The sequence below is a fragment of the Emericellopsis cladophorae genome, assembly GCF_022114955.1.
Source record: "Emericellopsis cladophorae strain MUM 19.33 chromosome Unknown NODE_36_length_232396_cov_119_016030, whole genome shotgun sequence".
Taxonomy (NCBI): Eukaryota; Fungi; Ascomycota; class Sordariomycetes; order Hypocreales; family Bionectriaceae; genus Emericellopsis; species Emericellopsis cladophorae.
In genome coordinates, this window is record NW_026250961.1 from 1 (window position 1) to 22258 (window position 22258).

Below are 22258 nucleotides of genomic sequence, written 5' to 3' on the forward strand. Positions count from 1 at the left end.
CCCCCCCCCCCCCCCCCCCCCCCCCCCCCCCCCCCCCCCCCCCCCCCCCCCCCCCCCCCCCCCCCCCCCCCCCGCCCAGGAACAACTCAGTTGCGGTTGGTCGCATGCGTTTGGAGACCAAGGAAGAATGGAGAGAGGTCTGAGTCTGTTCCGATGATTGTGGAATAAATAGAGGCGATCTGAGGGTGAAGTGGCTGGGTGTGGCAGCGAGGCCGTCAGTGACTGGACCGTCTCATGTTGTCGCCCTGCTTATAACGAGCAGACGACAGCGTGCCGTGAATGAACATGACCTGTGTGAAAGGAGCGCCCGATCAGAAGAATTTAATTTCATGGATATAAAACAAGATGTCCTGCCCCTTGTGTACATGCAGCCCCGCCAGCGCCAATGCTTTAGCCACCCCCCTAAATACATACATCCATCCATCCAACATGAGGCTCATATAAAACTTTTTCGCGTTCGTGCACATGCAGACGTACTCACTCACTCATTGAGCGCCTGCAACGCCTGCGTCAGGGGTACAACCCTCAGACTCCTCCCTCTGCGCAACCCGCCAGTCTCTTTCATCACAGTCGGGCTGCGCTTGTCTTCCCACTTGCGGAAAACCCTCTTCAAGTCTCGGGGCACACCCTCCAGGACCACCGTGCTGGTGGGCACGAAGGGCCTGTCCTCCATGCTGGCGGCAAGGATCGCGTATTCTTGTGCAAACTCGAGAGCGTTGCGGAACGACGCGAAGTTGGACCCTGTGCGGGAGCCAACTATGACGTACATCTCGAAAAAGGCGTCGAGCACATAGATGTGTGTGGACAGAAGATCGGCCTGGCTGAATGGCGAAATCTCGTAGATCTATGAGGTCGCGTTAGCACGGAACGTCAACGCGGGCCAAGCTGCCTTACCTGCTGGCGCGAATCGGCATCAGAGCAGAACAGTCTGCCGCCGTATTTCTCATACTTTGGCTTCAGTCTCCAGTGATCAGCCGAATGAGGCTTCGTGCCTGGGGCGAACAGGTTCCAGAAAGCGTCTGGTTCAGACTCTTCGTCGCACTCGACGAGCTCGCCCGAGGGCGAGAGCTCCATGCCGATGAGTCGTGCGCAACTGAGTTCATCGACGGCGCTTCCTTTGCCCTTCCACAAGAAGCATTTGCCAGCCTCAGTAATTAGGTAAGGAAACCCAGCACAGAGGCTGCTCTGGAGGAAGTCGACCTCGTCAAAGACGACCTCCCCCAGATGGCGTCGACCGCATAGCATCCTCTTGGCAGTGGGTTCGAAGTTATTGCTCGAGCCTCGTAGAACAACAATGGCTCCGCCCAAGGCCTGCAGGAACTCTGAAGTCTCGCTTCCTTGTGTAAGTCTGACCATCCTTCCGCCCCTTGACTTTGCCTCTCTTTGTGCAAAGAGCTGTGCGTCATCTGCTGTCGCGCGAGGAACTCCGTCGCCCACCCAGAAATAGACGTTTAGGGTCTGAGCCCCTGACTCACTCATAAAATCATGTGTGCAGATGTACATTTCATCTTCGAATAGCGTTCGTTCAAACTGTTGCTGTATATCAAGCGTCTTGCCCTCCCCTGAGAGTTGGACCATTCGTACATCCAAGGTCTTGACTTTACCATGACCATTAGACTTCGAGGCCAAAAGCTCAGCTGCATCGAATTTGCAGTTCTGTTGAGGGCGACCAGGCCCGAAGAACTGTGTCAATATGGTCGACAGTTCACTGCTGGCCTTAGTGGGCGAGCGAACCGGCGATCTGCTGATAGGAGAACGCACGCTCGCAGCCGTTGGAGTAGGCAGTGCTCGCGTGGGTGATCCCGGCGATCTCGACATACTAGGCAGCAAGTCCCGATCAAAGGTTTCAGGGGGAGACTCGCGGGTGCTAGAGGGCGACTTGACACCGCCACCAAATCGCGAAGCCGCACTTCGCACAGGCACTGTGTGCTCGCGGTCCACCTTGGTGGGCGACAGCGGTTGTGGCTCCAGCGGGCGCTCAACCTTGGTCGGTGACCTCGAGCCAGTACGCTGGTGAGTCATCCTGATCGGCTGGGGAACAGAGTCCGCACGGCTGCGGACAGCAGAGTCGTCCAGGAACCTGGACATGCGATTCATGTCGAGCTTACGCGGTGATTCCGGCTGCGACACATCACCTCCAGTCTTGTGGGGTTTGATTGGCGACACGGGCGCAGCTGTAGGCTTGTCGGCTCCGGTGGGTTGGCCGCGGATTGGAAGGACGCGAGTTGGTCCTGCATCAGGGGTCCTGGTGCCGATACTCAGAGGCGTCGGGCGACCTTGAGGCGAGACTTTCTCCGGTGTCCTGCTGACAGAAGGTTTAGTTAAAGGCTTCGGCGCTACTTTTGGCGAAGTCGACTTTGTCCCGTGGCTTTGTGGAGGAACTGGCAGAGCTCGCACAGGTGTGCGAGCTTCCTCGGGGCCAGACTCAGAATGGTCTTGCTGATGCGACTTGACCTCTGGTGCCTTTTGCGGCTGAGTAGACGCTGCGGTCGTGGGTGCTTTCCTCTTAGGGCCGCGCGCACGACCCTTAGTCATGTGTGTCAGTTGAGGTCCAGGCTTTGATGGTTCATCAGGACCACTGGTCGGTGTCGCCTCGGTTGCGTTCCGAGACTCTCTCGATCCTTCAGAGGACGCGGGAGGTGGCCCTCTCGCGAGTATGCCCGCCAGTGCAGGGTTGAATCGATCGGCCAACTTGCCGCCTCCGACACGGCCTTGAAGGGACGACGGCGCGCTGGTCTCTTTTGGAAGACTTGGTACGCGACGGGTGGTCGGGTCAGAAGGGCTTGCAGCGGGTTCCGTAGAGACCCTTGTGAGACGCTCGGGAGAAGGGCTCGTCACATGTTGCGCCTGAGGTGACGAGGCCCCTAGTGACGATACTGACGATGGCTTCGGCGCGGGGGAGGGCTTGGGAGCGTCGGAGTTTCCCGACCCTGTGGTATTGCCTCTAGCATTTGGAAGCTTACCAAGCTCGCTTCGACGTGCTAGTCCTTCTGGCAGGGGTTTATTGGCATCAGTTACAGGGGTTCGGGTAACACCCTTCCCCTCATGCTGTGCCTTTTTAAAGTCTTCCTTCTTCTTAAGAATTGCATCCTTGAATTCATCCTTGCGCACTGACTTTTGTGGTCCATCTGTTACGTTGAGCGCGTTCTTGCCTCGAAGGATGTTACCCTTGAGCTCATCCGGAGCCACGTAATTCTGGGTCTTGGTTCGACGCAAGTTGCCAAGGGCGTTTTTGAACTCTGGCTCGGCAGCTTGTGAGCGGCCAGAATCTGTAGGCCGCTGCCGAAGATTTGCTCGAAAGTCCTTGGGGGGCGTCTGGGGTTTCGGCTTAGGAGCGGGTGATTTAGCCACGGGCGTGGATCCTTCAGCTGCCAGAGGCTCGGCAGAATCATCGTCCCCGCTAGCCGCAGCCTGTGGCTCTTGCTTGGCCTCAGTTTTGATGTGTGAGGGCTTCGAGGGGATTCTGGGGCCCAACGATGGCCTATTGCCTCTAGCTGGTGGCGAGTAGATGCCTCCAAGGTCAGTCGTGTTGGACTTGACTCCAGTACCCATAGGGGAAGACCTCAGAAGACCGCCGATGCTGACCTGATGGCGATGAGACACTGATGCAGGGCGCCCAGTGTCGTTCTCTGCGGTACTGCCAGCCTTTCGGTTCAACTGTTCCTTCCAAGCTGGTTGGCTCGGTGTCTGAGGCTTGGGCTGGGGCTTTGGCGACTCGGGCCTGTTGAGGGCCGTCTCTAGCCAGCTCGATTTGGTCGGACTCCACCTCCTCGTGTCCATGGTCTTGGAGGGGCTCACAGGTACTGCAGTATCGTTGGTGTGGGAATCGCCCTCTGTCCCCGCTGGCGAGGTCACCTCTGACACTGCAGTGGTGTCTCCGCTACTGGCTTGTCGTTCGCCGTGCTGCGAGGTTGGTCGACTCAAGCTCGGGGTCTTGGAATGGCTGCGGGGAAACGTAGGTCGATCACGGCCGGTGCCATTGCGGCTTGGGGTGACCGTGTCTGCTCTCGTAAGGCCAGACGTTTGTACACTCCACCGTTTCACGCTGTCAGATCTTTTCATCATAGCACTCTGAACGAAGCCACCCATTCCTTTGGTAGGTGAAGTGGGTCGGCTTGAGGGCAACTCGGTTGGCGATTTGAGTGGGAGCTCATCGGAAGACGGCTCGAAAGACCTGTCGAAACTGGACTCAGATATAGGGAGGGGCGAAGCCAGCCCCTCGCGAGCGGTCACAGTCGTTGTCGAGCTAGTGGCCGACGTCGATCGCTCTCTGGTAGTGTCAGACATACCAGGCAGCTGAGCCCTGCCCGAGCTCACATCTGAGCGCTCGTCATCCTCCACCTGATTGCGCCTGTATGCTGCTGAACCCTGTCCCCTATCAGAGGTCTGGCGAAACCAGGACGGGTCCTTGGCCAGGAGGTTTTGCGCAATCTGGTCCCTCGAGAAGCTGGGTTCGGTTGCTGAGAGTGGCGCGGGTTCTGGCGACCCTACAAGGGACCTCTGGGTTGCGTTTTGGGCGGCAACCATGCTCAGAGGCCTGGTACCGCCTCGTGATGTCGGTCTTCTCTGCCACGACAATGCGTTGGAGCGCGCAGGTGGTGTGCTTCGCTTGTCGGCATCGGCAGGTGACTCGTTCTCCTTTGTAGGGGACGAAAAGGCCATGTTTTCCGAATCGCCTTCTGTGTAGGCGAAGGATAGTTCCGTCGAGTCCTCAAGAGCGGCCGGCAAATCGACCCGTGGTGGTTCCCCGACTCGTGAGGTCTGGCGACTCGATCGTGGTGACGGCGTGTTTGCTGGCGAGGATTTCTGTGGAGATATCGACCTGGCGCGTTCTGCGCGTCAAGGGCATTAGCTTCGCTCTGGTATAAACAATGGCACTGAGAGTCCGGACGAAAATGGTCAGGAAAGTGGGCGCACATGTCGCACGAAAGTGAATGCGCAACAAGTGTAGCAGAAGTCTGGAGGGCCGCCGACATGAGCGCGCCACCCCAGCAACTAACTACGCTTGCCAGACGGAGGTGTGTCATGGGCTATGCCATACCATGCGGTGGATATGGGTATCAAGGAGATTATTACGCACCTTCTCTTCGGGCCTGACGCTCTCGCTTGGCAGCCAGATACTCTTCTAGTTCACGGGCGCGGACCTCGTCTTCTTCAATTTGCTGGCCTCGAAGGCGCTCGACAGATTCGAGGAATTGGGAAACTTCGTCTGACATCGCAATGGCGGCTCGGCATGACAAGGACCGCGTGTGCTGAAGATGTCCTGCAAAGGTCGTGATCTACCACTGTAAATCAAATCGTTGACCGTCCAGGAGTGAGAAAGCGAAGGATACTGGTATAAAGAGTACGAAAAATGTACTTGTACGCACGTGGGTGAGACAGGCCAGCCTGCAATGTTCAGGCACTTCCGCCCTTGTCTTTTGGTGACGTCCGGCGACTGGAGGTGGCCGCTCCAGTCCAGGCACAGGACGCTAACTACCTAGGTACCTAATAACCCGCCAACAGCCCACCAACGGCTGGCTACCTGGTACCTTACCAAGGCCGCTGAACCTGCGACCAGCCTGGATTGAATCAAGACACATGTATTGTGCATGAAGTGAATTCATCTTTATGTGCTCCTTGCTGTCATTCGATGCATTATTGGCTCTTGCACCTATTCAAGCCAGTACTTGCGTTCAACCCTGCGGATTTGCTCCATATGGAGACAGTTCCCTAACGTAAGGCGATTGGGACCGGTTGGTCCCGTGGCGCTTTGTTTACTTGCGCTGCGCCGAGTAAACACAGCCAACAAACCCCGCGTTGCGATCGTTGCCCCGATGTCGTCGTCAATATCTGACCATCGAAGTCTAATATGTCCCGGTTATCCGTCATTATTGGCCCAAGCAAGTGATATTCCTTGTTCCACTCATGCTCGCCCAGCAAAGTCTGCCATGGTTTCGGGTCAATCAGTGAAAACCCCTCATGGCGACCGTCATAAAGGCCAGACCACAATCAGACTAGCTGGACGTGAGACAACAAGAATGTCAGGGGGAGCCTCAGTAGAGGAACAGCCTCTTTTTGGCGTCCGCAACAACCCACGCAAGGCCTTCCTTGAGATTTTTCCCAGACATGGCGCTGCACTGCATAACTTCCCACCCATGTGTCCGTATCGACTCTAGATCGAGTGCCTGCATCGTCAGCTATTTATCCCACAAACTCAAACATGACCATGACGGTGCTCACAGTCATGATCTCTCTCTCGTCCATACAACCGGCGACGTCTGTCTTGTTGGCGAATACTAGTAGACTGGCCCCAGCCAGACGCTGTGGTTGTCAGCCCAGCGTATATGAACTTTCGCCTGCAAACCTACCTCCTCTTGGAGCAAACCGTGGAGCTCCTCGCGACAATCTTCGGTCCTGAGTCGATCTGTTGCATCTACCACCCAGATCAACGCATCCGTCTTCTCAAAGTAATTCCGCCAGTACGACCGCAGCGTTTTCTGTCCGCCGACATCCCCTGCTAGAGTGAGACGCTGCACATCCGCGTGTCTGGGTGGGCCCTCACATATGTTGAGCTTGTACCCGTCGTAATCGATGGTCTTGATGATGAAGCCCAAGGTTGGACTGACTGTATTCACGTCCTCCCCCATGATTTTCTTGACAATTGTAGTCTTGCCGGCATTGTCAAGGCCACTGGCACCCGGGTCAGTCGAGTGCTAGAGCGGATGGGCTTCATGTGCGACTTTACAGCATGAGGATGCGCATCTCCTTGTCCTTGAGCCGCGCTTTTCTGAGAATCGACAGCATCCTGCTTCACTGGGTTGGTGCGCGGGGCAATCGGGACTTCAGCACGTGGACAGCTGAGATTTCTACGAATGAAGATGGATTTGGCAAATCAATTTGAACGCCGGACGTTTTGTGCTATGAGTGATTGAGGACTGACGAATGCCTTCTCTGTCGTATCAGAAGACTGGACGTAACGTTCCGCGTCAGGCTGCTGTGTCTTACCCTGAACCTCGACCTGCAGGCCAACAACACTCAACCCGGGCAAGGGGATCAACATTTGGACAGCAGAGTTCGCAGAGACCTTGAAAAGGTCTAAATTCTTTGTGAGCAGTATTGATAACATGGAAGTATATCAATACGAGCCAAGTGTTTTCCATTGCCCGGAGATCTCAAGCAACAATCCCTAACGGTACATCTCATAACAAGCTGACACTGACAAGCAACTTTCGCTCCGCGCCTTCATGTTAATCCTCAAACACAGATCAGTGTACATAATCTTCCCACCACGTCCAACCTCCATCGTACAAGCGATTACACATCCTCCAAGTAAGTCCCAGGAGCTTTGTCGCGCACAACTACGCGCGTCTTCAACTGCCACAGCTGCAGATCGAGCCAGGCACTGTCGCTCCCACGATCGGTGCGCACAACCATGTCGAGGTGAGCGACCTTTTCAAAGTCGAGCCTCTCCAGCAGTTCAGACTTGCAGGCCCCGTTTGCCACCTCGCAGCGGTGCACAAGTACCTCCACAAACAGATGGGCATAGTCGCGGACGTTGAAGTTCCGCATCCGCGAATAGATGGATCTCTCGTCTTCACATTGCCACTTGTAGTCGATCTGGCCCTGATACCCTGTGATGACCCTCGTCAAGACACAGTCAAGCAAGCTCTGGCCAATCTTCTGACGGCGATATTCTGGGTGTACCACGACACGAATCTGACCCGAGTGGCGGGACGCAGGGCATGGTGTTTTCAGAAAACCTACCCGTGCCTCATCCACGAACGCGAATCCTACCACCTTTTCTGCCTCGCATGGCTGGGCAGCTCGGAATTTGACATACTCTTCATGGGCCTTTCCACCGCCCTTGGGCCAGTTGTGGAGATGCAGCAAGACATCCTCCTGGAAAGCGACAACAAAAGGCCGGTAGTTGCGGATGCTCTCCTCGAAGATGTAGCGGACGTCTTCGGCAGTGATCGGAGCCGATGCGATGATCTGGGGCGCCTTCTCAGCCTGGCTCTCCATCGTCATGATCTCTGCAATCTGCGCTGTGTCTCCGATTGCAGCCGGTCGAATAGGATAATCTGACACTGGCCACTCGGGAGTAGGGGTGCCCTCAGCTTCAAGTCGAGCCCATTCTTCATCAATCTCTCTCTGGCGATTCTGGTAGTCCACTCTTCTTTTGACTTCAAGTTCTCGCCTGATGTGGAGGGCAGATGTCATATTTAGGCGCTTCCACTGCATTTCCGCATCCCCATCCAAGTCAGGGGAAGGTACCGTGCTGGGGTACTCGCACTGCTGCAAAAGTTCGCCCGATTCTGTGTCAATGGGCTGATACTGCGTTTCTGGATCGCTAAATTTGACCGTGGGATCAGGGTGCTTCGAGACGCGAATTGCATGGAGCCATGCGTGTACAAAATGCGCCGAGTTTGGTTGCAATTCATTGCTGCCCCATGAATCAAGTCCGTCAGCCTTGAGAGAACACTCATCGTCCCTATTGTCGCTGTTCAACGACCATGTCTCGGGACTTCCCTGACATTCATGCTCAAACAAAGTCTGATCATCTTTGTAGGAATATACGGCTGTTGAGGACTCCGGCTTGAGCTGCAAACTTTGTGTTTCGTTTGACGCATCATGTATATGGCCATCCGAGGATTTATCACCAATGTCCGAATGGGTTGATCTAACGATGACGGATTTCGCAGTGATAGGGATGGAAAGATGCTTGCTTGTGCACTGATCATCACCAAAGCAGTTTGGGCCAGAATTGTCTGGCGAAAATCCCAGTCGGGGAGTCAGATCCTGCTGTTTCTCCTCCAAGATTGGCGTTGTGTACGCCGTGATCGATGCAGCTGCCACGTTGGTCGGCATAGCTAGCCATTCACTTGCGCCGTTGATGGCAGCACTGACGGCCAATCGGGGGCTTGGCTTCGATCCTTTGGCCATATTGGTTCTAGGAGTGCTCTTTGGGCAAGTTAGCGTTGAAGAGACAAGTGAAAGCAAGAGGCATACTTTGTCGGTAGGAGACATTTGAGTGAGCGTGGTTCGAGGCCTTGCACGCCGGCCCAAAGAGAGGCTGATGCTGTGTATGCCTTCAGGGCTACCAGTGTCTAAGCTTCTGAAAGTTTTGAAATAAACCAAGGCCAAGGTGAGCTGGGTAATGATAGGGTGTGTGGGTATCTGTGGCTTGCTGAGATTGATTGGTTTGTTAGAACGGGGGATCGTGAGGGCAATGAACAGTCGTGTCACAGGGAAAGGTTTCGATAGACAGCTGGGAGAAGGAGGGGAACAGGCGCTTATCGATTTGTTGCCCTGCCATTGTTTGTGAGTATTGATCACAAACCTCAGACGAAAAAGAAGTGAGCGACCGTGGGCGGAAATCAACTGATGTTTGTTTAGCATCGCGTCAGAGGCCACTTTAAGGACTCGCCTGTGACATAAGACCTACCCTGAAAGTTCCTACCGTCGAGAGCGACTTGGACAATGTTTCTTGAGCCTCGAATCTAGAATCTGTTCGAGGTGCATTGAGCATCCCTAGAGTTGATGAAGCAACAGCGCGAATATCTAAGTGAAATCGCTTTAATAGAAACATCAACTAGTAGTCGCAGCACAAGGTTGCGCGGTCGATCTGTAGAATAGTGTTAGGTGTCCTAGTAGTGGTAGTAGTAATTGTTGTTGTTGCGCCCAGACCCTACCCCTTTTCCCCTTGATTGTTGATATCATCACACTGGATGATAGAAGCATACCGGTAGAAAGTGTACCAAGGCCACAACGCGGAAGTTGAATCCAAACGACAGGCTCTCGAGTTCAATCAGTTGTACTTTACATTGCACACAATGAAATTTCATAATACCTTGGTGATTAGTACTGTTATTTGCTCCGTTGACTCGTTGAAAGGGGCTAGCGCTAGATAGTGTTTCGAGTGGCAGTCACCGCCGAAGTCGGTGTGGGGTCCGCTTATCGTCGCCTTTTTGACAATCTTTTGGCGGCACAGCGTCCAGCCGTCACATAGGTACTTCACCGCTCGCTTCTTTTGCCCATTGCCAGCCACTCGCTGCTGTCGCGCTCTCGATAAGCCGGCAACGTCTTTGAGTTAGACTGTCCTTAATTTTTTTATTTTTTTTCGCCGGCGAAAACCTACCGCTCTCCTTCGAACCTCTGGACGCGTGCGCCAGCGCCCGCCATACAGACCGACCAGCAAGATGTCGGCGTCGTTGCCTGGGAGCCGCGAGCTGCCGCAGTCGCAGTATGATCTGAAGACGTACATGGGCCGAGTGAGGCATTCGGTCGGCATGACGGATCCCAGGTGAGAGACAGCACCGGCCCGGCGGCTGTGATGATCGATCGGCGCGCGCGACCACTTGCGACAAGACGCTAACACGATCAAGCACACTCTTTGCTGGCTCCTCTGGCTTGGAAAAGGCGAAGCGATTGGTGACGGATTACAAGACTGGCAAGATCGAAAACATGTCGCCGGAGCTGTGGCACGCCAAAAAGGTCGTCGACTCGACTCTTCACCCCGGTACGATCGCAGAGCAACGGGCCAAATCGAGCCTCCACTGATCTTCGCGTGTGGCAGATACCGGCGAGCCCGTCCTTCTGCCCTTCCGAATGTCGTCCTTTGTCTTGTCCAACCTCGTCGTCACTGCGGGCATGCTGCAGCCTGGGCTCTCGACCTTGGGCACCGTCGGCTGGCAAGTCGCTAACCAGAGTCTCAACGTCGCCATTAACACCGCCAATGCCAACAAGTCCTCGCCAATGACCACGGCAGACATGGCCAAGTCGTATGCCGTTGCGGTCAGCGCGTCTTGCTCTGTGGCCCTGGGTCTGAATGCCGTCGTGCCGCGACTCAAGGTGTCGCCGGGTGCGCGCAACATCTTGAAGAGACTGGTGCCCTTTGCTGCGGTCGCGTCAGCTGGTGCCTTGAATGCGTACCTTATGCGCCGCGGAGAGATCGTCACTGGCATCGACGTGAAGCCGGTGCTCTCCGACGCCGAGAAGAAGAAGCTGCAGGAGGAAAGCAAGTCAGAGCGCGATGTCCCATCGCTGGGCAGGAGTCAGAAGGCCGCGAAGCTGGCTGTGTACGAGACGGCTGCCAGTCGTGTCTTCAACAACAGCCCCATCATGATTCTGCCAGCCATGGGTCTCTACTACATTGAGTCCAAGGCAAACTGGTACAAGAACATTCTGGAGAAGGAATTCTTCAAGGCACGACCTAGGGCCAGGGCTGCGCTCCCAATAGGCCTCAATCTGGGTCTGATTGCTGCGACTTCGTTCTGCGCGTTGCCATTGGCCCTGGCTGTCTTCCCTCAGCAGCAGGAAATCAGCGCAGACAAGCTGGAGCCCGAATTCCACGGCAAAGGCGGCGTAGACGGCAAGGTCATCTTCAATCGCGGTTTGTAGAGCATCGGCGGCAGAATAGAACTAAGCGAATGCCCCATCGACATGTTGAACTGCGCGATGTCTTCGAAGGTTGGGCTTTGCTTTCGTGACTGGCCACTGTCTCCAGCCGAGCACGGCACGGCAACCGCCACCACGTGGATCGACAATGTGAAATACTTCGCAGCACTATATGTAAAAGGTGAATAATGACAAATGCCGCCGCTCTATGGGGTATCGCATGAGTTTACCCGTCAAATGAACCAACTCCTCCCATCCGTGAACCATCCGCCGTTTTCCCTCATACTGTATACACATCATTCGTCTACTCTGGACCACGGCAGATGCGACGGCCTCTCTGGACCCCATGATCTACAGGGAACCAACCGTCGTGTCAATTCCAGACGCAACCGCCTTTGACGCTGAATCAATATTCGCGGGGACAGCCATGGGACGACCCTGGGCTTTTTCGGACAGCGCGACGAGTTCATGGAGCATCTTCTCACGGGTGGTACGGGTCAGCTCGTCGACGTCGGCAGCGGTAAGGCCAGTGGTAGGGATAGGGTCAAGAACTATGGCACGTTAGTCTTCCGAGATGATGTTCAAAGCAAAACCAACGACTCACCTTTAATAGGAATCTTGCCCGACCTGAAGAGCAGATTTTTGACGAAGAGCACATGGCTGTAATTGGCGACTACCACGGGCACAATCGGCACACCAGCCTGCACTGCCAAGTGGAAGGCCCCCTTCTTGAAGGGGAGCAGCGTGGGATCCTTGGCATAGCTCCTTGTACCTTCAGGGAACATGTACACGCTCTGCTTCTTGGCGCGAATCTCATCTGCGGCGCCCTTCATAGCCTCGCGGGCATCCTTGGCGTTCTTACGGTCAATGAAGATGCTGCCGCTCAAGCTCATGAACCATCCCAAGAAGGGCGTCTTCTTGAGCGAGGACTTGGCTGTGACGCTGCAGTACTTGGGGAACATAGCCCCGAGCATGAGCACATCCAGCTCCGTCTGGTGGTTCCCGATGAAGACGGCGGGGCGGGTCGTGCCGAGGATGTCCTTGGGATCGTCGACCGTGAAGCATACACCCGTCGACCAGTACATTGTAAAGTGGAAGAATCGCGCCGTCGCCCATTGCGAGATTTGCTGGTAGCCGAGTAGGGTGAGGACGATCGAGGACAGCACGCCGAACACGGCGGCGACGATGAGATTCGCATACGAAGCCAGGACACGGGCGGCGAACCCAGCTTTCGGCACGACAAAGGAGAGCGCATACATCGCGACTGTGAGGGCGAGGTAGCCAAGTAGGCCCGTCGAAAGGGCGCTGGTGAAGGACATGGCAGTAGCTGGTGCAACTTCGGGGGGCGACACGCGCCGTGTTACTGCTTCACAGATGAAGTTGAGTTCGTCAAGACAAAAACATGTCCTGGTCAAAGGAACGACTGTGAAGAAGTAATGACAGCTGGACGAGAGAGAGGAAAACAGCCACGCGACGTCGTAGGTGGTGGGGTCGATGGAGGCAGGAGGACATCAGTCTCGGTCCAGCTTTCAGGTCGCCGTTTGCGCGGGCACGGGCGGTGAGCGTGACCCCACCAAACAGCCCGCCAGACGTCACTGACACATGTCATTCAAGGCCCACACTCTAACCAACTTACACCAAGCATCGGCATTCATACTTGAATAATGGTGGTCATTGGAGTGGATGTGTTACTTGTAGCCTCCAGACCTCAGGGGTCGCGAATTTATTAGAAGACCGCCTCATTCGGGCCGCGATCATAGTCTAAGTCACACCTGACGAAGGAGCGCCCATAGTGCCGCTCATGGTGTCTGACTAGGGTATCACGTGTAGGCCAAGCTGATGGCGGGTGCCGCCCGATAAGATAGTGGACTGAACAGGGGAATCATCAGGGTCGCCTCCACCCCCATCAAGAGAGCAGCTCACCATCAAAGACACGATCGATTTGAGGGCAGATCTACTCACTGTATGACGAAGCTACCTTGCCATATTGTTCATCTGCACGGTCACACCCATCGTCTACGAGGATCGATCGCGATCAGCCAGCGCGCCTGACCCGAATGACCCCGTAATCCGACGAGACCCTCCACCATAGTATTCGCAGCTAGATCATGCGCCTCGACATCTAGCTAGCTCGCCATCATGACCTCGAGTCGCCGAGGGCAGTCACCCCTTACTATATCTCTCCCTCCAGCCGGGAGTTCCAGCCACCCGCCCGATCCCCCCCCAATCGACGCTCTATTCCTTATAGACTTTGATGTCAAGAAAGGCTACACGATCGCCTGGCAGCAGACTGTGCCCGGTGTTAATGTCGATGGACGAGTCGAATATAAATCTCTTCCTTCTGGGCTACACACAGTCTCGGAGGATCTCATCTACTTTGTGCACGAGGGCGCGCATGCGGGTCTCAGCGCCTTTATCAATGTGCCCTGTGAAGAGGAGGAGTCGAGGCACGCGCGCATGATCGCCGTTGGAGTGCTGGTACCATTGAGTTACGGACGATTGGGACGCGCCTGGAGACATGCACAAGGACTGAAGGGTCTAGCCAAGTAAGCACAGCAGCCCCCGTGTGATAGTCAACCGAGCTTCAGCTAACTCAGTGCAGCGAATTGGCCAAGGATCGCACCAACACAGAATTACTCGACACCTACTGGAAGTCGAATAAGCTTGAAAAAGACGATCCGAAACCCCCGGCCACGTCTGGGGAGACACCCATCACGACACCCGCTGTTACGTTCTCCGAGCCTAATGAGCAACCCCAGAGGAAGGGTCACTACAGAAACCGCTCAGGCTCGGACGGCGCGTCTCTCGCCCCAGCGGAGCACAGGCTATCGCCGTATCACCCAGCCTGGAGACTGACGAGCTTGTTAGACAAGTATGGACCGTTGATCTTCCCAATCCACAGAGCCGCGTTGCTAAGGCAGCGCATCCTCATCTCTTGCCATGCACCTGTTCAGGAGATCTGTGACTTTGGTCAGCCCTTCGCGCTCCGGACGCTGCTCTCCCCTGGCTAACCGAAACAGTGTACAACTTGTCCATTCTCTCAAACGTCCCTCTATCTCTCACGAATATACTCCCCGAGCACTCGCCTACGCAACGACTGAGACCTCTTTTTACCATTGGCGTGCATGACATCCCTTTTTTGACAGAAGACTATGAAGCTCTGAAACGACGAGGACAAAGCGAACACGCCATTGACGACGACGACTTGGACGATGAGACCGGAACTGGCTGGGTTGCCTGCACGACCGACTCTATCCTAGCTATGAAAGACACGCTCTGGGACATGCTCATCACCATGCCCCCCGAGCATTCGAGCCACGCCAAGGACAAAGTGTGGCCTACAGTCGAGTGCCCCAAGGGAGTGCCCGTTCGCGCAACCCAGCGTGATCTGCGTCGCTTCAACACTCTACGTGCCGGCCTCTTCCAGCTCGCCGACACCCCGTTGTCCCCCAACGGAGTGCGTGCGTCAACGAGCCACTCCAACCGCTCAACTCGGCACTTTGACCACGCCGACGACTCTTTCGACAAGGTCATTGAACCGCTCAGCTGGGCCGCTCTCGCCTACAACGGCTACATGTGGTGGGCTTCGGCCGGCGAGCAACTCCACTCCGAGGAGCAGGAAGAGACCTCCCGCGACACCGCACTGCTCGCCGACCTCACGCCGCACACGCCCACCATGACGATGCCCACGTCTCGTTCAGACCCTACATACGAGTCACTAGCATCCCTGGCTGCCCTGCGTCACCAGAAGTCGATGCTGTCCGCCGAGGCGGACGAAGCGCGCGTTGAGCTGGCCATCGTTGCCTACTTTCACCGTCTCACGACGCAGATACTCTCCGTCATGTCTGATATCATCGAAGAAGTGGATGAGGCGTACCCCGACAACGAGCACAGCGGCACACCTACAGAGGAGGGCGACGCGCTCCTCGGTGACAGTCGTCTGCAGCCACGTGCTGTCATGGTGGACAGTCGATCAGTCGAAAACATGGGACTGGATGTATGGAGTGATGCCGATGCGACGTTTGTCAAGGACCTGATGAGGGTGTATTTTGACAGGCTGGCTAAAGTCGAGGGCAAGGGTGTCGAGATATGTGGAGTGCGGGTGTGCTAGATGCATGCTTTATATAGAGCCCTCGCGTATACGTCGTCTCTCTTGCGAGGGGAATGTGGTAATAGGCCGTCTACGAGCGAGGTTTATCGGTGTACATAAAGAATATAGAAAAGGTGATCATCAAGCATGGTCATCATTTCCACGAGAATGGAGTAAATATGTACTTGACCAGAATCCCATTACCTTTAAACTCCCAGCCAGCCAACCACGCATGTCCTAGGCAGCGGGGGCTCGCTCAAAATCTTTTGCTCTCCCCTAGCAGAAACCACAATGCCATGATGTATCCATCCCAGGTGCAAAAGTCCCTTCACTCCGGCGCCGACCTTTCTTTCTTCAATGCTCATCCTACGACTCGTCCTCCGTATCCGTGTTGGTTGCGCTGGTATCGTCATCCTCTTCCTCACTATCACTGTCTTCTTCCTCAGAGTCGTCAACGGCCTTCTTCTTACGAGGCTTGGGCGCCGCTTGTCCGCCCTTGAGAGCCTGCATCTGGCCAGCGAGGGAATCTGTGGAATGTCAGTCACCATGCTATATAGGTCTTCTGGAGTAGGTTTACCCTCATCCGGTTCGCTGATATCGTCGTCGTCGGAAACCTTATTACCCTTGGCAGCATCCTCCACGTGCATGGTAATGTCGACACGGGTGTCGAAACCAACATAGGAGTCGCAGATCAGATGCAAGACAAACGTGTACTGGCCAGCCTGAGGTGGCGCAGCGAACTGGGCTTTCAGGGTCTGCACGGCAAATGTGGGCTTGCCCTGCTCGTCAAACGCCGGCTGGTCAAAGTGTGTAAAGGTGAATGGAGGCACAGCCATTTTTCCCTGCTTGGAGTCGCTCAAGAAAGCGTGCCATTTCGGAGGAGTGTCGCGAGGGTAGTATGGCGCAAATGTCAACGGCGGCAGAACCTTGTTCTCCTCAACCGTGATAGGCTTTCCATCGGGGCCCTTGACTGTCGTTTTGCGACCGGTGATCGCGTCGAGATCATCCTCGGCCGGGTCAACATCCTCGAGGTCCAGTTCGTTGACCTCTGGCACATTTTGGGTGCCCGGAGGAATGACACGGCCCTTCAGAACGAGACTAACCAAGGAGCTAGGGAGGACGCAGCGTTCTCCGGTAACCTTGAAGAATGCTTTCTCGAGGTGCAATAGGGGAAGCTGGCTCCCTACATTAAGGACAGTCTTGTACTGGTCCTCTGACAAGAGACCCTTGCCCACCGCCCGTCGCTTACGTTCCGCGTCTGGCAATCCCAGGAATTGCTGAACGCTAAGGTGGCTTCGCGAGTCGCCCTCGATGGCAGAGGCGATTTTGTTGTCCATATGCGGCAGTTGCAAGAGCGGCGAGGCGCCGGGTGCAAGAGCCTGGACGATGTACTGATTGGCCTCGAATGATGCGATGATGGGCTTGACATTACCGTAGGCCAGTGAAATGGCCGAGAAGGCGTCCCGTAATGCGCGAGCAACAGGAGCAACCTCGAACTTGGCTTTTGTCAGAGCAGCGTCGTCGAGCTGGATGCGGCCTAGGTATGCCCACAGAAGCGCCAGCGCCTTCCGCCTCGGTCCCTCGGACAGGTCCTCAAGCGCTTGCTTGTCCTTTGCACTAAAGCCGCAAGCAAATCGAGACTTGGTGGCATCACTGTCGGCAGAGATCCTAGACTCTATTCTCGATAGGCCCGAGTCTGCCTGATCGCCAGCGAACACTGTCTCGAACTCCTTGCCCGAGCTCAGGCTGTAGATGACATCAGAAAGCTGTGCCTCCTCGCGATATTCACGGAACAGGCGGTTGGCACTCTCCATGAGGACGCCCTCCTTGGACTTGCGCAGTGTGCCGTACCACCACGTGCCTACCAAGTAGGGGAGGAGAACACCGAGGAGCATGGCATACACCAAGACAACGTATTTGCCGTTGCCGTCTGAAATAATCCAAGTGGGAAGGGCGACTCCAATGCTGTAGCTCTGCTTGCCGTCCGGGTGGCCGTACTGAATGTAGTTGTTGCGCACCTCCTCATCCGTGAGAGCTTGGTAGGCCTTGGTGAGTTCGACGTAGTAATCGTTGAGCGTTTCAATGGTTTCGTTCTTGGCAGCATCGGGCCTCACTTTGTCGGGGTGGAACTTGAGCGAAAGGCGCTTGTAGTGCGACTTGATCTGCTTCTCCGTAGCGGACTGAATCGGTCAGGAGGGATGGACGAGTCAATCTGGAGGGGCTAGTTACTCACGTCTGCGATGCCCAAGATGTCGTATGGGTTCCAAATCTTGCTCGACGTGCGCGCGGTTGTCATAATCAGGTATACCATGGCACCCATGATCGCCCAACCCAGCAGGGTTACCAGCGCCCTCGTGACCTTTCTTTGCCTCCTCTTGTGGGCGGAGCGTAGTTTCTGGGCGGCATCGCCATCTTGAGGTTTGTAGTCGGTCTTGATGCGCGGCGCGAGCCTCTCGTCGTCTGTCGATTTTCGCAACAGCGTATACGTCAATGGCAGGGTCACAAGGCCGGTGACTGTGAGGACGAAGAACGGGAAGAACTGGCCCTGTGTTCATGTTAGTTGAGGGGGGATTCCGGTAGAATCTAGCTCCTGGGCAACGGCGCGAACCTGTTCATCGTACGAGTAGTCTGAGCTCATGTTTGCGGTAGAGCAGCTCAGTCCTAGCTCGGGAATAATGTGATGGGAAACCGAGAAAGTTGGTGAGTTGTCAAGATGCGGCAGGGAGACTGGAGTCGCCAGAGCCGTTGGAGGCAGATCAAAGGTGTCCTGAAAGTCAAGCAATGACGTTCGTGATTGGTCGTGCTTGAAGCCCCATGACCCACACCCCACCGACGTCAGGGTGCCTTCCAGCTCGCGACACCGTGTCAAAACGCCACGTCCTGGCATTATCATTGAATGTCTCCTAAAGTTCTAATTGATTCCAGTCTTGGGTTAAAACATTGCCAGGCTAAGACTGCTGCCAGCTCGCAAGGTTCTCCTGTATCTACTTGTAACTAAAAGCAGTCGAGTTTCATCATTCAACCCCCTGCGATTCCTCAGCATCCTCGTCGCTGTCGTTGTCCTCAAGCACTGTCATCTCTAGCCCTTTCGCGTTCTCCTTTATCAAACCAGTGTCCTCAACATCGGTGTCTTCCTCCGTCGTCATGCCTGTGCCGTTGTCGTCCACCAGAAGACTCCTCAAATCTTCCTCACTCATAATGTTATGTAAAGTGCGGTCTCTAATCCACGGACGGGTCTCTCGTCGTCCTTGTTCCACAAGCCTCTCCTGCTTGAGCCTGTTGGCAATGAACTTGAGTTTTGGGAATGCACTCTGCTTTCCTTCGTGGATCATGCGCGCGAGACGTGGCGGGTCGGGATCCGTCAAGAGGTGGATGAAGTCGGAAGGAATCGACTTGGGCCAAATGGTAATCGTACCGCTGAACTGCTGCAGCCACAACTGGCTCCAGTCCTGGCCCAGAGGACGTGGCAGGAGCTCGGCATGCCGGATGAACTTGAGCCACTTGTTCATGTCGAGCTTCAAGTAATGCTCAAAGGCTGACATGAGATAACCGCCCCGCCAGCCTCGGCCCTTGCGATGGGTGACAGGATGGCCCACTGAGCCCCTGGAAGAGAAGAAAAAGAGGTTGATATGTGGGTTCACCTGACTGACAATGGTGAAGTTGACGTTAAAGTGAGTGTTGAGAGCCTTGATCGGGATGTCTGTCCGGAGGCTCCCGTCCTTCCACTTGTGGCCAAATGAGTATGGCACTAGCGTCCCATCGCGAGTCTTCATCATGAGAACGACAGGGTTGAGAATGCCGGGTACAGCAGCTGAAGCCAGCACAGCCGACCAGATGACACAGTCTGGGCTTGTTAAATAGTTACAGAGGATCGTTGGCGAATGGGGGTCGGCTGGCACGCAGCTAACGTTGAGAATGCGACCTGTGCGTTCGTATGCTTCGCGAAACGTTGTTGAACCTCGACACCACCAGCTACAGCGGTCCGCCCAGTCAACAGAGTCAAACCGAGCGCCGGTTCTCCACCATCGAGGAAGCCATGTTGTGATACCTTCGCCGCAGGCATTGATCTTGAATGCAAGCGCAGGTACCAGCAGTTTGTCGAGTTCCTCGTTTGTTCGGGTCGCAATAAGAGCCGAAACCAAGGCCCCGCCACTGGTCCCTGTGATGATGTCGGGCAGGAGGTCCGCGTCTAGGAGTGCTCGGGCTACTCCAATATGGTAGTAAGCGAAGGCGGCACCTCCAGACAGACAGAGTGCAGTGCGGCCAAAATTTGCATTGACGTGTTTGAAGAGATCTCGCTTCTCGTCCTGGGTTAACTGTTTCGTCTTTAGCATGAACTTCAGGCTCTTCTCAGCTATGGAGGTCAACGATCTAATTTGTGAGGCAAGATTCGGGGCGACTTACTCTCGTCCACAAAGTTCTGGACCAGATTCTTCGTGCCGTAATACGTCTGGCTGTAGAGTCGAGCGTTTTCGACGCCAACAAAGTTATTCTTGACGCAGGCCTCGATCAAAGCTCTCAGCTCATCAACCGTTTTACCACCATCACCTTTTCCCTTCTCGAGGCCCTCTGCCTTGGCTCTCATCTTTCGCATCTGCTCCCAAACCTTTCGCACGCTCTTGTGGTCGTAGTAGGCATATGAGTTCTCCTCCTTCCATGCTTGCCGTCCCAAGTAGCCATCCAACTCCTTCGCAGCGGCTACCCAGTCCTTGTAGTTAGCGGTTCGGCGCATATTGCTCCGGAGCTGCTGTCGCTTCCCTCGCCACGTGAAGAATTGTTCATAGACCCAAATGTACAATCTCGTTGACAGGTAGGCCAGGCCGAGACCTGCAAGCCAGGCAACGACAAACAAGAGCAGCGGCCACTTCAGTAGTTGGTAAAAGTAGCCTTCTCTTGTTTCATCTTTCGTCCGCGTCCCCAGCAGACCTTCGACGGCCCCCTTCGCAGCGCCATTCCGCCTCCGCTTGGATCCTCGCTTGTTTTTGTAGATTTTTGAGTTGACAGGGGCCCAGTCGTTCTGGGCGGTAATAAAGGTAGGTGCGGTGGGCGTCTGGGCTCCATCCTGTCCAAAGCCGTCTGATGCGACAGCCCCGACATCCTCCTCGAGTCCGCTACCGACCTGGCTATTGCGCTTCGTGATGGCCGGGGATGGACTGCGCAGCGACGAGCGTAAGCTCGCAGTCTCGTCTACAGGACTTTGCAGAGGGTCGGGTGCCTGCAGTGCACGCTCGAACGCACGAATGTCTTCCTGATCCAAAAATTTGACGTTGACATCGGGTAGAAGAGAGGTGTCGAAAGCTTCGGGCGGGAACCCATAGTTCGGGGTATCGAAGAGCCGGAAGGGCTCTTGTGGGAATGACATGGTCGCGATAGTCGAACCGCCTTTGTAGCCCACTAGTTAGACAGCGCACATAATTGTCGCCCAAGCGCTCGATCTTTTCCTCGGAATCTGGTCGTTTCGGTTCAAGTTGGGTTTGCGCGGAGGGTGGCTCACGTGTAGAGGGTGTGATGACGTACACGGCACGCGGTATGGCGCTCTTCTGGTGGAGTCGCCCACCGGACTCCATGGACTCCATGTCATCCAGTGCCCCTAATCATCTTTGAAGCGGTATAATGCCCGAAATTGACTAAATGAGACCAATCATTGGAGCAGGCCCAAGCTGATACTTCATACGCCCTATGCTTTTTGTCTGTTCCTGCAGCTCTTGCGTCGGGCTGTTCTGACTTCCGGGTGAGCAGTCGCGAAGGCGCTATCTACTTGGATAGGTCGTTGGCCCCCTGGATGGTCTGGTTGAGGTCGCTCAGGGCGCCTACGATGGCCTTTGTCATTTCCTCCGCGGCTGCACTCTGAGCTTATGCAGCTATCTCGGTGGCTTCCTCCAAAGCGGCCAAGCCCATCATGAAAGTGACTGCGTGACCTTGCGCAACAACGTCTGTCTGACTTGCGCCTCCAGCCGGCCTCCTGAAGTTGTAGATCGTCGTTTCTATTGTCTTCAAGCTTCTTAGCGATTGTCAGAGAAACGCACTGGACTCGCCTTCATATGATCACTGACCTGTTGTGCCCTCAGAGCTTTCCTCTGCTGTTTGCCCCTGCGACGGCACCTCTGGCGCTCCCTTCGGGTTAGAAACTTGGGCTTCAGGCTAATCGAAGAGAAAAAATTGATCGTCAGGAGCACCATCACTGGCTTTGGGGAGGCCGACCTTGGAGTCTCCGACTCTCGCGTCTTTCAATTATCATTCTGGTCATTATCCAGTGTAACATTCATCTGGCTGTTTTCTGCGTCTTAGACGTCTCGTCCTGAGTTACAGACAGGCCCTCGATTTCTTCTACGGCGCGCTTCATGCCGAGCCGAGAAGCCTGTTCAGAGGGGGGCAGAGCCGCGAATCATCCGCGGGTATCTTTCCGAGTATCAGCAGTATACGGTCGGGGCAGCTTTTGTTACAGTACCGAGGACTTCAGGCAGCCCAGAGCTGCCGTAAACCCCTGCTACGACGGCGCAAAGTATACCTGAAAGCACCATTTTGTTGCCTGGGTTGTCTACTCCTACCGGGGGTTCGGATGCCCGGATGCCATATAGTAGGTCAGAGCAGGATGGCCAAATCTTAGCTACCCGTTCGTGTCCTTGTTCGTCAGGACAATATTCTCCTGCCTCAAATCAGCAAATCTGGGACGCATAACGCCGCACGTACCTGGCCTAGTCTCCTGGCTAAAGTCCTGTCCCGATGCGCATGGAAGCAATCATACGAAAATGTTTGGAAAATGAAATACCCTCTCCCGATATCCTCGAC

At 55.3% G+C, this 22258-nt stretch overlaps 8 protein-coding genes across 8 annotated transcripts; 2 read left to right on the forward strand and 6 right to left on the reverse strand.

Annotated features, from left to right (window-relative positions):
- Positions 1-481: 481 nt before the first annotated feature.
- On the reverse strand, positions 482-5216 carry J7T54_000028 (Villidin-like protein; the record flags this gene model as incomplete). Its single annotated transcript, XM_051507771.1, has 3 exons — positions 482-844; positions 895-4832; positions 5081-5216. 3 exons carry the CDS (start codon positions 5214-5216, stop codon positions 482-484), a joined length of 4437 nt encoding a protein of 1478 aa, XP_051360978.1.
- A 967-nt stretch (positions 5217-6183) lies between these two features.
- J7T54_000029 (ADP-ribosylation factor 4) lies at positions 6184-6786 on the reverse strand (the record flags this gene model as incomplete). The annotated part of the gene is made up of 3 exons (XM_051507772.1): positions 6184-6303; positions 6351-6672; positions 6728-6786. The coding sequence occupies 3 exons, from the start codon at positions 6784-6786 to the stop codon at positions 6184-6186; spliced, it is 501 nt and encodes a 166-aa protein (XP_051360979.1).
- A 510-nt stretch (positions 6787-7296) lies between these two features.
- Positions 7297-8925, reverse strand: J7T54_000030 (uncharacterized protein; the record flags this gene model as incomplete). The annotated part of the gene is made up of 1 exon (XM_051507773.1): positions 7297-8925. The coding sequence occupies one exon, from the start codon at positions 8923-8925 to the stop codon at positions 7297-7299; it is 1629 nt and encodes a 542-aa protein (XP_051360980.1).
- A 1256-nt stretch (positions 8926-10181) lies between these two features.
- On the forward strand, positions 10182-11382 carry J7T54_000031 (mitochondrial transport protein-like protein; the record flags this gene model as incomplete). Its single annotated transcript, XM_051507774.1, has 3 exons — positions 10182-10285; positions 10368-10501; positions 10559-11382. 3 exons carry the CDS (start codon positions 10182-10184, stop codon positions 11380-11382), a joined length of 1062 nt encoding a protein of 353 aa, XP_051360981.1.
- A 348-nt stretch (positions 11383-11730) lies between these two features.
- J7T54_000032 (1-acyl-sn-glycerol-3-phosphate acyltransferase-like protein) lies at positions 11731-12698 on the reverse strand (the record flags this gene model as incomplete). Its single annotated transcript, XM_051507775.1, has 2 exons — positions 11731-11930; positions 11984-12698. The coding sequence occupies 2 exons, from the start codon at positions 12696-12698 to the stop codon at positions 11731-11733; spliced, it is 915 nt and encodes a 304-aa protein (XP_051360982.1).
- An 820-nt stretch (positions 12699-13518) lies between these two features.
- J7T54_000033 (uncharacterized protein) lies at positions 13519-15490 on the forward strand (the record flags this gene model as incomplete). The annotated part of the gene is made up of 3 exons (XM_051507776.1): positions 13519-13925; positions 13982-14340; positions 14400-15490. The coding sequence occupies 3 exons, from the start codon at positions 13519-13521 to the stop codon at positions 15488-15490; spliced, it is 1857 nt and encodes a 618-aa protein (XP_051360983.1).
- A 345-nt stretch (positions 15491-15835) lies between these two features.
- J7T54_000034 (Translocation protein-like protein) lies at positions 15836-18107 on the reverse strand (the record flags this gene model as incomplete). Its single annotated transcript, XM_051507777.1, has 4 exons — positions 15836-15996; positions 16047-17649; positions 17703-18014; positions 18078-18107. 4 exons carry the CDS (start codon positions 18105-18107, stop codon positions 15836-15838), a joined length of 2106 nt encoding a protein of 701 aa, XP_051360984.1.
- Positions 18108-18483: 376 nt separating this feature from the next.
- On the reverse strand, positions 18484-20831 carry J7T54_000035 (uncharacterized protein; the record flags this gene model as incomplete). Its single annotated transcript, XM_051507778.1, has 3 exons — positions 18484-19313; positions 19518-19823; positions 19874-20831. The coding sequence occupies 3 exons, from the start codon at positions 20829-20831 to the stop codon at positions 18484-18486; spliced, it is 2094 nt and encodes a 697-aa protein (XP_051360985.1).
- Between the last annotated feature and the right edge of the window lie 1427 nt (positions 20832-22258).